At 33.2% G+C, this 16,916-nt stretch overlaps 2 protein-coding genes across 2 annotated transcripts; one reads left to right on the top strand and one right to left on the bottom strand.

Moving 5' to 3' along the window:
• Nucleotides 1-336: 336 nt before the first annotated feature.
• On the bottom strand, nt 337-3,328 carry TRIADDRAFT_58040 (uncharacterized protein; the record flags this gene model as incomplete). The annotated part of the gene is made up of 5 exons (XM_002113974.1): nt 337-749; nt 897-1,037; nt 1,549-1,659; nt 2,716-2,809; nt 3,227-3,328. 5 exons carry the CDS (start codon nt 3,326-3,328, stop codon nt 337-339), a joined length of 861 nt encoding a protein of 286 aa, XP_002114010.1.
• Nucleotides 3,329-3,611: 283 nt separating this feature from the next.
• Nucleotides 3,612-10,843, top strand: TRIADDRAFT_27970 (uncharacterized protein; the record flags this gene model as incomplete). The annotated part of the gene is made up of 14 exons (XM_002114302.1): nt 3,612-4,351; nt 4,637-4,868; nt 5,117-8,136; nt 8,420-8,477; nt 8,572-8,681; nt 8,770-8,828; nt 8,909-9,012; nt 9,106-9,133; nt 9,284-9,406; nt 9,518-9,667; nt 9,783-9,826; nt 9,905-10,000; nt 10,230-10,340; nt 10,544-10,843. The coding sequence occupies 14 exons, from the start codon at nt 3,612-3,614 to the stop codon at nt 10,841-10,843; spliced, it is 5,175 nt and encodes a 1,724-aa protein (XP_002114338.1).
• Between the last annotated feature and the right edge of the window lie 6,073 nt (nt 10,844-16,916).

Below are 16,916 nucleotides of genomic sequence, written 5' to 3'. Positions count from 1 at the left end.
GAATAATTTCTTTACATTTTCTATTATCTGTTTCTTCACATTAAACTTATTAAATAATACATGTACACTTACACTACTCTTGCTATATATGTATATGAGGAACTTCATACTGTAATAGTCCTACTACATCATAACGCCAATACCAATAAAGTTATAAAACTCTTGCATACTTTATGTTTTTCGGACACAGTAATGTTTCGTTTAAGCATACCTCATTTTTAAAAAAAGATTACAGCATTCAAGGATAGGGTAGTAATATTTATGAGATTGCCCTCAACTTTATTTGGACATTGCAGCTTAAATAAAGTATAATAAAAATTTAAAACTCTGTCAGTTTCACTTCTTGGTTCCCATCAACTCTAAAGCGATATCGCTAAACTTTTTAGCTTTTTCTTGATCAGCTTCTATCCCGTCTCCTGTTTTGTATGCTTTACTAGCATTCATGCATCCCCATAAATGACCAAGATTGCAACTTTTGACACCTAATTCTACCGCTTTTTCCATATCGCGAGGAATTTCCTTCTCTCTACCAGTTAGATACAGAATACTTTGGTTAAAACATCCGTTTGCAAAGTCGTCTTTACAAGCTTTCTCAAATAATGCTTCCGCTCTTTTCACATCTTTTGGACTTTTTTCTGTACCATGTTGCAATATGAGTCCAGCATTATTACACGCACCAGAAATATTAGCTTCACACGCCATTAAGAAGTACTTGAGAGCTTTATCAGGATCTTTACCACCAGTGAATTCTGGTTAAGATAACATAATGACAATTCCATGCGTAAGATATCAGTTGCATGAAAATTTAAAGTCTAAAGTTGATATTTCTTCTATTGTTAGATATATATTATTGGTATTCCTGCACTAGTGCTTACGTTCACTATTAAATAACCTACCTCTTTTCTGCATGTAATACATTCCCAATGCAAAACAGCTTGGCATGTAACACATTTCAAGGCATGTTTTTTTAAACTGATGGAATGCCTTCTCTTCCTGTTTTTCAAAATTTTGATAAAGCTCTGCAAGTTGATGGCATGCTGTAATAAACATTAAAGAATTCAATTAAGGTGAAATTAACAGTCATATTTCTAGTCTACTAGAGCTAATGGCACGATAGTTTCATTGTTAAATTAGTAAATGATATTTTGGTTTGTGCTACTTTTGCAGCAGTACATGGTTTCACTATTTTAATGTAAGTATACTCTACGTACATTTTACATATGTTGTGAGTATATAAAACTGTTAAACGCGCTATGTATTTCTCATAGAACAAGATCATAACCAAACTTTTAAGATCTAAATTATTCGCATAAGCTACCGTGCTTCATTTACTATTATTGCTTGTTTTGAAAAATGATATGATTTTGCTTCATCATCTGATGACTATTTAGTTGTATTTTTATTTCACTACGCTTGTGAGTACAATTGGAATATTAAACGTAGGCAGGCTGTATTACGTTTGTATTCGTGCTTGCTGCAGATGCCCTTATTTATCATCTGATTCCTACCTAGTTGCATTGGTATTGTCTAGGTTTGTTATTAACTCACTTATCATTATAACCCTAGACTTGACTATGCTTTTGTCCATGCTTGCTGCAAGATATGACTCTACTTCGTCACTTAATAACTGCAGTGCTTGTATACCACTATACTTATCATCTATTAGTGTACAAGTACAATCTTCAAGATGATTCAATTTCATCATTGAAAGACCGCTTAGCTGTACCGTATTTGTATAGTCTACTCTTACCGTTAACTTGCAATAATTTGTAATCTTCCACTGCGGACTTAGTTACACTATTATCTACGCTTGTAGTAGGGTGACATGGTAAATCTACAATACTTTATCCTTAGATGATTGACTACTCCGTGGGTAGTTCTATTTGCTTACGTCAATTGTCTACTCACATACTTAGCCAATATCTCATTCAGCCATCGCTAGCAAGAATGAATGGCCATGGGCAAAGAGCAATGCAAGCCAATACAAACAGCACTTATAACTAGGTTTTCTTATCAACGAAACATTCTTCTTTCAATAAGCTCTCGATGACTCAATTTCATCATTGAACGACTGTTTACCAAGTGCTAAGCTTTACAGTATTATTTACATTGGCTAAAGTTACCGTTAACTTGTCATCATTTGTAATCTCCAGCCGCAGACTTAGTTATATTCTTGCTGCAGGATGGCATGATTCTACTGTATCCTTTGATGACTAACAGCTACGTGGTTAGTTCTACTAGCTTACGTCAATCGTCCACTCGCATACTCAGTCCATATGTCATTTAGCAATCATTAGCAAGAATAAATGACAATGGATAAAGAGTAATACAAGCCAATACAAGCAGCATTTACATCTCGGTTTTCTTATCAACGAAGCATTCTTTTTTTAATAACCTCTCGATGATTCAATTTCAACATTGAACGATTGCTTACCAAGTACTTAGCTGTACAGTATTTGCGTTGCCTAAGCCTAACGTTAACTCGTTATCATTTGTAATCTTTCACCGCAGATTTAGTTATACTACTATCTATACTTGCTGCAGGATGACATGATTCTACTTAAGTTTTTAATAACTAGCTACTGTGTGGTTAGTTCTATTTGCTTACGCCAATCATCTACTTGCACACTTTGCTTACATTTCATTTAGCAATCATTAGCAAGAATGAACGCCAATGGACTAACAGCAATGCAAGCCAATACAAGCACTACTTACATCTAGGTTTATTATCAACGAAGCATTCTTCTTTTAATAAGCTCTGTAGATTTGCCTTAAATTCTTTACCAGCTTCATCTTCCACAGACATGGCCTATGATTCATAACAACGCAGAGGTACTAATGGACATAGATGGCCATGGCATGGTCTCTTCAGCTTCTTCCTCTCCTCAGCAATTACGTTGCATGGTTACTATGAGGCAGGTCACCCTATCTGAATAATTGAGTGATCGATGGACAGATTCGCGTGGACACTACAGTCAAAAACCACTATCGTATCCTGCTGTCTGATATAGTATACTGTAGGCTCTAGCTAGAAGAAAGTAGTCGACTGTATTCTATACTCAGTATAGTATACTGTTCCAAATAGTCTGATAGCTACACCATCTTCTATAGGGTGCGTGTTAAGCCGGTGAATTGCAATTACAGTACGATCGGTACAGTGTACAGTATACTGCACTGTACATTGTACAGTACTGTACAACTTCTTGTCCATCCGTCAGTCCGATACATGACACCTCATAGTGTGCGTGCCACAAGCTGCAGTTGACGCAGATGCACCAAGCCACCACAAGCTCTTGCTCATGCTTTCAATCGATCTCATGCCGGCCATCATGGTGGTTAAAGGTTGGACTCGTTGTACTCAAGACGAGAAATCTCATTAATATTTTCTGCTTTGATCAGATTGATTTTCCCAAGGATAAGAACACACTATAGGTGCAGCTATTAAAGATTCTGATTGGAAATTTGTAATTGACGGTAAGGAGTAAACTATATCGTAGTGATCAATTGCTCGACCTGATGGATGGATCGCTGTGTACAAAATGCTTGCTAAAAGTAGTCATACTGTAATCAACTCCCTTGCCTTTTTCTATCCTAAGGTGAATCGATAAAATATGGCGAATTGGTCCAATAACACAGTACCGATTAAACGACCATTAGCTGTTCGCTTTTCAACTTATACGAGCGAGGATATCCGTAAATTAAGCGTTAAACAAATTACCAATGTGCATACTTTTGATCGATTAATGAATGCAAATCATGGTGGTCTATGCGATCCAGCATTAGGCCCAATTGAAACGTTAAGCCCATGTAGTACCTGTGGGCAAATTATGGATTATTGTCCTGGTCATTTTGGCCATATTGATCTGCATTTACCTGTCTATCATCCGTTATTCTTTAAGCACATGCTAATGCTGCTGAAAGGGATGTGCTTTCAGTGCCATCATTTACATGGTACACCTGCAGCTTTAAATCTTTTCGTCTGCCAATTGAAATTACTCGAGTATGGATTACTGACTAAATGCTATGAATTACCTGATATTGCTGATGCAGTGGCTAATACTCTTAGCAGCAGTGAAGACATGAGCTTTCAACAAATCCAAAAAGGTATCATTCATGCCATCAATGCAGAAGTTCAACATGCTCTTGCCAATATACCATTGCAAGACAAGAAAAATACCTCCAAATGGACTTATAGTAAAAATGTAACTCAATGTCGTAAATTGATTTTACATCAATTTTTTCATTATTGTATCTCACATGGATCGAAGAAATGTAACCGTTGTAAAGGTCCACCCCATATTATTCGAGCACAGCACCATGCTAAGGTATTCTATAAACAACGTGTAAAATCGTCCAATGCGATGACATTAACAACCGTGTCCAAGGATAAGACGGTATCAAGTAAGAAAAAGAATCAAAGTAACCGTGACGATGAGGAAGATGATGATGAGAATGGTCAATCGAAAGTAAATTGGCAAGGTTATGACAATGAGAGTAAAAATAATTCCAAGGCTGATCAGGAAGATGATGATGACCAGGAAGATTATGATAAAACTATTGATTTTCAGGAATTAGTTGAAAATACAGAATCGGGTAATTTAGTACATCAGGTCACAAGTAATCTATCAAATGACAGTATTGATCAAGGAAAGAATACCGAAATGGAGAGCGAATATTCATTAGCTCGTCAAAAATATATGCATCCTATTGAAGTTCGTTATCATTTACGCCAACTATGGAAGAATGAGAAACGCATATTAACGCTAGTCTTTGGCACATTTAATAAACTTACCTCCAACAGACGTATAGCAAATGAAAATTCTTTCTTCTTGGATGTCATCCCAGTCCCACCAACACGATTTAGGCCTGTAAGTAGAATCAGTTATTATAATAGGATCTTTTAAATAATTTATGTATCATGCTACTTGTATATAAAATAGTCAATAATTACATAGTTACATTCTTGTGGCCTTGAATTAAATTATACTGCAGTCCACATTTAGGAGTAACAAGTTAATAATGGTATATTACTAGATACGGAAATTATAGCGTTGTAATAAAATAGAACTCATTTTTACCCTTGTTTGATTCTCTATTATCATCTTGAACTTGACAGGTTTCAACATTAGGTGATAGTCGTTTTGAAAGCCCTCAAACTACCAACTTAAATAAAATTTTAGAAGATAATGTCGTTGTAGAAGATTTAATTGATAATCTAAAACAAGAAGAGAATAAAAATGTCAACGATCACGACGTTAAGGTGAAATCTTATTACTTTGGTGGTAGATCAATCAAGATAGCAGGCAGTACACCTACAGCTCGATTACACAATGCTTGGCTTCGATTACAAACGCACGTTAACTGTTTTGTGGACAGCGATTTAGATAAATTATCATCTGATAAGGCACCTGGTATTAAGCAAATACTTGAAAAGAAAGAAGGTTTATTAAGGAAGCATATGATGGGTAAAAGAGTGAATTTTGCTGCTCGATCAGTAATTTCGCCTGATCTTTCAATTAATTGCGATGAAGTTGGAGTTCCTGAGGTATTTGCTACAAAATTGACCTATTGTCAACCTGTTACACCATTTAATGTTAGACAGTTGAGAAATGCCGTCATCAATGGGCCTAATAAGCATCCCGGTGCAACTCTTATTGAATTTGAAGATGGTAATATTAAGAAAATTAGTCAACACAGTTTCAATCAACGCCAAGCCTTAGCAAAGCAATTATTAACTCCAAATACGTCCCATGTTGGTCAATGTAAAAAAGTTCATCGTCATCTTGTTGATGGTGATGTGGTATTAATGAATCGCCAGCCTACGTTACATCGTCCTAGTATAATGGCACATAAGGTTAGAGTTTTGCCAGGTGAGAAAACTCTACGATTACATTACGCTAATTGTAAATGCTATAATGCTGATTTTGATGGTGACGAAATGAATATGCATGTTCCACAATCCGAATTATCACGTGCTGAAGCTTATACTATTGCAAGTACTAAATATCAGTATCTCCTACCTAAAGATGGTAAGCCAATAAGTGGTTTGATACAAGATCATATGGTATCCTCTGTGAAGTTAATGATTCGTGGTCGAATGTTTACAAAAGAGCAATATTTTCAGCTTATTTATTTCGCATTAACTGATAAAGATGGTCCGATACATTTATTACCACCTTGTATTATAAAGCCACGTCAGTTATGGTCTGGTAAGCAAGTTTTATCAACTCTCCTTCTCAATATCTTACCCAAGAATAGTACACCTTTAAATATGTTGGGCAAATCAAAAATTGCCGATAAAAGTTGGGTGAATACACGTATGAAAAAGAAATCGCGCTATTATAAACCGTTATATGATGAAATTTTATCCGAATCTCAAGTTGTTATTCGACAAGGAGAATTGTTATGTGGAATCTTAGACAAAGCTCATTTTGGCGCCACATCTTACGGTTTAGTTCATTGTTGTTATGAATTATATGGCGGCGATACTTCGACTACTTTCCTATCAAGCGTATCAAAGCTACTTACTAAATTTTTACAAATGAATGGTTTTACCTTAGGTATTGAAGATATTTTAGTTCGACAAGATGCAGATAATTTGCGTCAACAATTTATCAAAGACTGTGCATCATCCGGTAATAAAATTGCTAAGGAAGCGTTTAATGTTAACAGTAAATCGCTTGTCCAAGAAAAGTTTTGTCAAGCTCATCTTAAAAATAAAGATTTATTGGCAGAATTAGAAAGCCATATGAAACGTAACACTGATCATTTTACCAATGAAATTAATAAAGCATGTACTGGCGCTGGACTACTTAAACTATTTCCGGAAAACAACTTGCAATTAATGGTCCAATCCGGTGCTAAGGGTTCAACGGTTAATTGTATGCAAATTTCTTGCTTGCTTGGTCAAATTGAGCTCGAAGGGAAACGGCCACCATTAATGATTAGTGGACGTTCGTTGCCAAGTTTTACTCCCTACGACACAAGCCCAAGAGCTGGTGGATTTGTTGATAATCGCTTCTTGTCTGGTTTACGACCACAAGAATATTTTTTTCATTGTATGGCTGGAAGAGAAGGATTAGTTGATACTGCTGTGAAAACCAGTCGAAGTGGCTATTTACAGCGTTGTTTAGTTAAGCACTTAGAGGGACTAGTTGTTCAATATGATCTAACTGTCCGCGATACCGATGGTTCTGTAATTCAGTTTCAATATGGAGAAGATTCTGTCGATGTCACCAATACACAGTTTTTATCCACAGTACATTACCCATTTATGGCAAATAATTATATCAGTATGCTTGATAAGCTAGATTTTAAAGCAGTTATGGAATCAGATTTTATCAATAGAAAGAAGGCTGTTCGAAGTTACAAAAAATTAGCGAAATGGTTCCAAAAACGCAACTTAAAGATAGATGACTTACCGCCTTTACGTCAGTTATATTCCACGTCTGCAGTACAAGAGTTCGAATTTTCTAACTTAGGACAAAAAATAAGAAAAGATTATAAATCGAATGTATTAGACAAAACTACTGGGTTATCAACTGCTACGACTGCTATTATTAATGGATGGAAGAAACTTGATTCTTCGATTAAAGAAAAATTTTGTAAGTCAGGTTCAACATGTCCAGACCCTGTTAATTGCAGATTAAAACCGGATAGATATTTTGGTAGTGTATCAGAGAAGCAATGGAAGGAGCTTGAGTTGTTCTTAGCGCAATATGAGAATGGTATCCCAACATCGAGAAACAATGATTATGTACCTTGCGATAACTTTCGTAAAATGATGCATCTAAAATTTATGCGTGCTTTAGTGGAGCCCGGATGTCCTGTAGGTTTGCTTGCTGCTCAATCGATAGGCGAGCCATCCACTCAGATGACATTAAATACATTCCATTTTGCTGGTCGAGGGGAAATGAATGTTACATTAGGAATTCCAAGATTAAGAGAAATTTTAATGGTTGGTAGTCCAAATATTAAAACACCTTCCATGATTGTTATACTCAAGAAGAATAAGGATACTGACAAGAATGCTAAATATCTGAAGAAACATTTCACACGAGTAACCTTATCACAAGTAAATTCTAATTTTCTATTTATGCTGCTTTTATACCATGTTTACGTTTATGTGCTTACATGGTAAAGATAGAATTTGCTTTTACAAAGTAATAACTCGAGTTAGAAAGTTTCTCAATTCAGTTTTCGGATAAAATGGAGTGAAATTCTTTAACAATAATAATTGCAAATTCGCTTATAATCCCGCAGGTACTGGAAAATGTTGATGTATCCGCTTCAATTCGAAAACGAAAAACATCTGACGATGAAAAAACTAAAGATGCTTCAGTAACGTAAGCCAGTATATTTGCTGTTTTAGTGGATAATTCTGTCTCTTAAGGGTTGATTATCTAATTTATTATTTTAGTGAATTTCAACGGTACTATTCCGTGCGAATGAATCTGTTGCCCTATAAGGACTATAAGGTATTTGATAACTACAGTTATAATCATATATATATATATATATATATAATCTATGAATTTTGCACTTTTTTACCGATTCATATTTGAAATACAGGATGAATTTGCTATCAAGCCTGCGCGAGTTATAAAATTTATCGAAGATGTCTTTATTCTGCATTTCATAAAATCGGTTGAGAAAGTCATTAAAGCAAGCAAAAGTAACAAGTAGGTTACGGGGAATTGCTAACCCTGCACTGCACTACTGGCTATCTATTTCTGATTGTAATATTCTTTACTCTAATTTATTATTCAGGGTTATTAATCTAAATAAATTGGGACGATTCCGAAAATTCCGTGATGTTCATGATGACGGTAATAACTCTGTTTAAGACTATGATTTTAAAAATAGTTTATGTAAAGGGCTAATGTATAAATGGTATATTACCTACTAGCTAAAGAAAAAAGTAAAGAATCAACTCAAGATGAGGAGACAACATATGACGATCAATTAACAAATAACCCTAATCAGTTGAACCATAAGAGTAATAAAGTAAAGGTATATTTGTCATACCAAGCATAGTATAATCGTCAAGTAAGTTACAGCCGTATTTTGAGTTGATTGGATTGTTTTAATCTTATTTTTTTACAGAAGTTATCTTATGATGATAATACTGATGGTGAGTTTAAACTTTAGTAAATGTTTTATTTACTTATTAAATTTAGTGTTCGAAGGTACAGTACAACTTTAGTTAATCAAATATACTTTCTGATTTATCAGTTATTTAATGTCGGTGTTTACTGATGCTTTCGTTGCGTAATCATTGTAGATGAAACCGAAGATTCGAGTTCCCAATCTGACGATAATGATGACGGCTCAGAATTATACTCAAATCAAAGCCAAAACTCTAATGAATTCAGTATGCACATTTTTGATTGTGAAATTACGCGGAGTATAGCAATTTTATCTAATATTAATAATTTTAGATGAAGAACCGCATGTACTAGAGCCGGATATAACCGACGAAGATAAAGAGAATGTAAGTAAATTTTTTGACGAATAGACTTTGGTTTTTGTAAGCGTAGCAATAAATTTTTTCATTTTTTCAATTTGAAGACTGTATCTGCTATCCATCAGAGAATTGTAGCAAATTCTCATGATGTACAAAATAAACGATGGTATGAGTTTACGTTTACGGTAAGGCTAAATACTTGTCGAAAACGTGACAATAAAGCCTTTTACGTTGTTAAATAGAGTCTGCAAAGCATGTGATATCCCCATTTCAAGGTAATATTTTTAACTTTGTAATTAGACATCCTTGAGTGAAGGCAAGATAATTTTAGAACCTATTATTGAGCAATTGGCTAAGCAGGTTTGACCTGAATAGATTTTTTATCTATGTGATAAGTATACCAACCGTAAATAATTGTTTGCGTGGATATTGATGTAGGCAACTATTCGGGAAGTTCAATCAGTTAAGAAGTGCTATATTAATAAAGATAAAAATGAAACCGTGACACTGACTACCGATGGAGTCAATTTACAGGTAATGTTTTGAAATATTGAAGAATTTTCATGTTTCGGATACTAAAATAACAATGACGCCACTACACAATATTCCTTTCAGAATGTGCTGTTAAATATCATATGGTGTAGAAATATATTTATCTACCTCCTGAGTTTTTCGGCGCTTTCCGTTTAAGCATAACTATCTTTATTTCGTTTGTCATAATATTCTTATAACGTAAGGCATTATTTGTGAACAAAACTATTAGGATACTTGGCAATTTGCTAATATCATAGATGTTAATAAACTTTACACCAATGAAATTCATGCGATGGCGTCTACATATGGCATCGAAGCTGCGTATAGAGCGATCATTAAGGTACTTAGTGCTGTCTTTATAGTCATCTGGCTTTCTGAGCTTAGTCATTGCTCACAATTCTAACTTAGTTATTAGCACTGCTTGAATTATTGTGTTGATTTAGTTTGAAAAGTATGATAAATTAAATCAGGGTCTACCATTTATCTAACTATTAATGCTGTTTATTTGTACTTACATATGCTTATATTAACGTTTATGTTTAGGAAATTGAAAATGTATTTCGAGTGTACGGCATTGACGTAAATTATCGTCATCTCTCCCTCATTGCTGATTATATGACCTATGAAGGTAGTTATAGGCCACTAAATCGACTTGGAATGGCATCTTGCTCTTCTCCGTTTCAAAAAATGAGTTTTGAAACGACCGTTCACTTCTTGCGAGAAGCAACAGCTCATGGAGAGATTGATGTATTAAAATCTCCTTCTTCACGATTGGTAACTGGACGAGTGGTTAATGGGGGAACTGGCTGTTTTGATTTAGTTCAACCTCTTTCTTACGGCTAAGTTTAAACTTTGAAGGGACTATTTACCTAATGTATATGAATATGCTGTCGTATCTGCTATGATTTTCTTAGTATTTTGTACTTAGTATAATTCTTGTAAATATCTAATCTCTGTATTTACTGCCTCACTTTTTAAATGATGCTGATATTTATGTGAAGAAACTTAAAATAATACTGATTTTAAAAGTACATCCCTTCATACTTAAGAATTGTTTTTAGTCAAGGTTGTAGGTGTTTAGAGTATCTAAGAAAAGGGATACCTCATCAAAGTTGTTAGATTTAGTATATTAACTGAGAAAGCATAAATAAAGCTACTGGATAGATGACTGATATTGTCTTCACGTCAAAATATTTGAGCATTAATCTCAGGATCTGTAAAGAATTGACTAATTGACTACCCTGATAAGTACTAAATTTATAGACCGACGTAATGGTAATCATTGATAATTATAACTAATGGAATTGGCGATATGATCTTTTATAGCTGATAGTTAATTACAAAACATTCTTTTATGGACGCATACACACTTTCGATCGAGTGCGTATGAATGATGTCACCTAATTGTTCTATCAGATGTTGCAAAATTATTTAACTAAAATCCTAAACGTAACCTATTTGAGATGTCAATTTGTAATAAAGTGCTAAATTCTATCAGTGAAACATAAACGCATATGTTGAGGTGTGGCTATTTACTAAAAATATATTTCATATATCCATTTACCTTGGTAGAGGACATGTTCATTTCGATTGAATAGTCGTAAGTTTACGCTATATACACATCTAATTTTCCGAGTTGTAAATGTTTGGATTAAATTAATCTCCGTGATAATAAGGTTAATGTTACCGACAGTCGATTATGAAATGCTAAATAAGATTTTATATATCTCGTGATAAATTTGGCGTTAGAAGTGCTCGCTCTCCTTAAAGCGTTCAATTTGTTTCTATGTTTATGCATGACGTACGCGATTACTCATAGAATGACTAGATACAGCTCCGTTATTCGGTAATTCGAGCAGTATTGTTAGTGATCTTTATTCAGAAATTTATTAATGCTCTGTGAGGTTGATAGATCAAGAATCTTCAAAACTTTAGAAAATTAAGATTTATAGAACAAAACCTCGCTTACGAAGATACAACTTAATCGATTAGCTGAGGACCTCTAACGAGAAAGAACTGTCTTACTATACTAAACTACTCTCTTATATACTGTACTTTTCCGCTTTTACAGTCTTAGCACCTTACTTACTACACACTTCAGTATTAGCATCTCAAATACAGGATAGTTTACACCTTTCATGTGAAGCTCTAGTGTGAGCTCTGTAGCGCTCCTCTTCAAAAGGATTACAGTTACTAAGCTAGCTATATTTAATACTTAAGCCTCTAACGAGAATATCTATCACATGTTGAACACAATACCTATGGTAGACATTACTAAATATATCATCAACTTAGAATACAATATTACACTGTCTTACATGATCCTACCATAGTACATTCATACATGGTGAAATAGCTGCGTAAGTTTATTTACAGCAGCTTCTAGTATTTAGAGATTAGTGATTGAATTAGAATATTGACAGTTTCATCCGATCTATCTAAATATAATATGCAAGTACAATAGTTGACTTTGCTGTCTCCATTGAGCTGAAGTTTCATGTAAAACCAATTTGATAGGATATTATGCTTTTTAGGAAAGCTAAATATTGATAGCCTCGTGCCGTCTGCCTTGTAGTATTATGCAAGTAGAATAATTGGTTATACTGCCCTTCACTAATATGAAAATCATCATGTAAACTAAATCTTAGAAAAGCTTTAATTTAAGCTAGATAATTACGAGTACTTAAAACAAATTGTTAAAACAGTTTAGCTTTAATATGCTAACTAAAAGATTAAAACATGAGAATTTTTATTTCCAACAGTTGTGCAGTCAATGTATTCTTTTATTTTTTGCAGCATCTATGATATTCTAATTTACCTATAATAAAGGAGTCAATCATATCTCTCAAACTGTGAATAACTAATGAGCGTTATCCGTTGAATATTTGCTATTTGTGTTATCATTTTAAACGATGACGTCGAGATGACGAAAGAAAATATGAAACAAATAGGCTAAAGAAATAGATAGTAGTTACATTCTAAATAAAATTTATTAAAATTAATTATGTTCTTAACATCTAGATTAGATGACTATTGATTATATGATCAAGCAATCAATTAATCAAAATATATCGGCACCATATGCTTGAATTTCTTACTGGTATGTTCATTTAATGCTAGTTGTCCTACTTTTCTCTCAAAGTCAATCAATCCAATAGGATGATAAGTATACATTGATCATGCAATAACGAATGATGATCAGGAGAATACGAAGTATATTAACTCATATCATGCCATCTCACACTGATACTGCATCTAAATTAGCATTAAATTTGCTACAAATTAACTGAGAAGTAAATAGCCATGTAAAATATTAGGTAAGAATATCAATCAACGATAGGATAAACTTTGCTACGGTTATTGCCACGAATAATGATGAGTATATTATTTATCAACCTATAAAAGTTGGTTAATAATTTATCCATCTATTAATCATTATATTCGGATGTTGCAGCTGTCATGAAATAATGACTTTCATTTGATATATCTACTGGATCTATACAGTACTGCAGCTTATTACCACCGATATGTCTAAAAGAATTTTGAAATACACTTCATACCGGTGTAACAGTCCAAACTATACCCTCAGTCTAGAATATACCGATATTTAATAAATTTTTCATCAAAGTATGATTAAGAGTCGGAAGTTTCAATTTATTAACTAGAAATTTAATATAGTGAGACCTAGATAAAAAAATCTTTGAAATTAAATTTTAAAATCCTACATCTATTGTACAATTAAATTTATCTGATATTTTGAAAAAAAGTATTTACAATAATGATATTTTAAATTTGAATACTGAAGAGTATAAAAGTGCGCATTAAATTACAATGATAACATAAAGTGTAATTTATTGACGGCTATATACTTCTAGTTCTAATACTCGTACACCGATATCCGACAGCTGTAAAGTCAATGGTACATAGCCGAGATGTTCTAATTGAGGTCAATATTTATAACATTGATAAAGTATAAATATGCACGTGTTAACATAACAACCTAAAAGATCTTCCCAATAAAATTCTTCATTAAAAACCATCTGCAATAAGGCTATTTATAGACTACAGAAAAAATAATTTTCGAATCTTTACCGGATCGTTTATAGAATACCCGCCTTCATAATGATTTTGCTAATAGAGACTATTCTGAAATAGCCTTCCCAATAGGTTCCAAATTGAGAGTCATGTAATCAATTTTAATGCATGCGTATGTGTTGTATATATATACACTTATATAAGAAGTTTCTCATTAATATAAGTTAGTCGACTTAAATTTACAATGACTAATAGGAACTGAACTATTCAGCCATTTAGGTTTGCAGTTGATTTGGTCGCAATTCGTGATATCGATCACTAGAAATGTATCAATTTGATTCCACTAACATTAAACAATATATATTCTATAGCTATAACGTTGTCATTATTACTGTCCTATAGAACTTTTTGGCATGCTTAATTAAACAAATATGTAATCCTAGGACTAATTTTAATGTTATAGCGTAGACAAGTTATTCAAATACTATCTAATTACCTTCCACTAAGTTTATTAAAAGGCAGCAAGTTGTTGATACAAATGGAATTCATACAATAATTTTAATCAGCTTTTGAATTCATCTTGTGCCAGATTACCAACATCTGCTTTCTCTAAATATCTACAATAGGACCTGAATAATTGATAAGAATCTAGTCTAGTGCTATAGTTATTAATTTATGTACAGTATAGATAACGAGTTTTAAAGTTAGATAGACGTAGTTTTTACACTCTTATTGTAACAGTTGCTATTCTTAAGGCCGATGATTCGATACATTATTAGGTTTTGATTAGAATAGGATTAGATCGGCACATGCGATCTTGCTGTGTCGGCAAACATGCAACACTACCGAGTTAAGGTCATGCAATATTTTAGTCTTAATTGGTATAAGATTAGCATTGGATACATTAAATGTCGTTGTATAGCTGTAAATTAGTGCGTAAATTATTTAATTTTGGTGTCAAAAGGTAGTTCACTTTATTCAGATCTTGTTTTAAACATCGGGATAATCGGCAATCAATCCCTATCCCTAATATTACATTTGTTTAACATGCTGATGACCAATTTTACTAAGCCAAAATTTGACTCTGGTCACATCTAATGGCCATAGTAAAGCACTTAAAAGGTTAATCATGTAAGCTATTCCAGTCTTTTATTTATAATTTTAAAGCATTCAATAATCTATTTGATTAGGACAGTAAGGAATGGGCAGTTTAAAGGAAAGAAGCATTTGACAATGTTGCCATTATGCGATTAAAATTGGCTAAAAATAGGAAATGCAAGATCGACTGTCAATAGAAGTGAGGGCTACAAAGGTAATAAATAATACTAATTGGGTCAGTCATATTTAGGCTAGATCCAGACAAATTTATATGCAAATTTGCTTCAGATGGCTTTAATTAATATTATCGACACGATGATGTAATCGTCAACGATATGAACCCGTCAATACAAGGAAAAATTGTCCGACACATTGAAGAGACTACGTTGTGTTAATTAATGACCCTTTCATGCCGTTTTCATAGATCCAATTCATAATTGATGTTTTCATACTTTATGATAGATTTTCCGAACTAAAGTGATACAAGATCGATGGGAATGGAAGATAAGGAGCGGAAGAAGGAGAGATAAATTGCATTAGTAAACCAGGCTATAATACTAGATAATAGAATTATTATAGAAAATTAATAAATCTATGGTTTGATCTGTAATGTCTGGACTAGGTAGGACCACTGTTATTATTCCAATACACAAATTTGTACATATAGAGAGTAATGGGAAAACATGGATGAAACAATCGGCAATAGTTCATGGATGTAATTATGATATAATACAATACGCGTTTAGGTTGTTTTCAATCATCCAAATTAACATCCTGTACATCTATTTCAATATAGCGATGGAATGTCTGAGCTAAAGCGGCACTTATTGAGCTCAAAACTTTCATTCCATAGCAAAATAAACAAGATTGAATAGAAATGAAGTTATTATTATATCGATAATAACTTTTAATGATGTAATCAATTTAATCTGTATTCTCATTCTTCTTCCTCTTAAGGAAACACAAGAATTTTATTTTATAATAATTGAGTTAATGCATAACAAATTGGACAATAGGATAATATAAGATAGACAATAATAAGACGATGTTTGGCTGCCATGCAAAATAATCGATCATAACGATAAGTTACGATGTCATGGGCATCAAAATTATAACTTTAGGATAGTGTTGACATTCAATGTTAGGACAAAATGCTTGCAGGAAATCTCATTAATACCATTATTGACTCTAGAAGAGGGTAGTTAGTATTTCAAGATACTCAAGTCTAGCTATTTTGTAGATTTTCAATGGTAGGATATACTCTATAGGAGTCGTATTCAATAGCTTTACTCTTGATGGACATGAAAGAATGATTAATACCGTTCCATTTTATTGACTATCGATATTTTTAACTTCTGTTCCTAATAAACATCACTAATATTTTCTACGAGAGGGTATGCTCTTTAGGAGTCGTATTCAATAGCTTTACTATTGATCAACATGAAACAATGATTAATATTGTTCCGTTTTGTCAACTACCTATATTCTTAACTGCTATTCCTAATAAACATCGATAATATTTTTTTCTACGATAGGATATGCTCTCTAGGAGTCGCATTTAATAGCTTCACTATTGATCAGTGTGAGAGAATGATTAATACCGTTTCATTTTATTGACAATCTATACCGTTGACTGCCGTTCCTAATAAACATTAATAATATAATAATATTGTTTATTTATAACTAAAATTTAATCATTAACTGTTATCGTCCGATGGTAAACCGGGATTTGATATTATATTAATGGTCGTTATGTTTGTTGGAAGAAGGCAAGTAAAAAAAA

The sequence above is a fragment of the Trichoplax adhaerens genome, genomic scaffold (genome assembly GCF_000150275.1).
Source record: "Trichoplax adhaerens TRIADscaffold_7 genomic scaffold, whole genome shotgun sequence".
In the NCBI taxonomy this organism is placed as follows: Eukaryota; Metazoa; Placozoa; class Uniplacotomia; order Trichoplacea; family Trichoplacidae; genus Trichoplax; species Trichoplax adhaerens.
The sequence above is the reverse complement of the archived record's forward strand: the minus strand, read 5'-3'. Positions and strand labels throughout refer to the sequence as shown.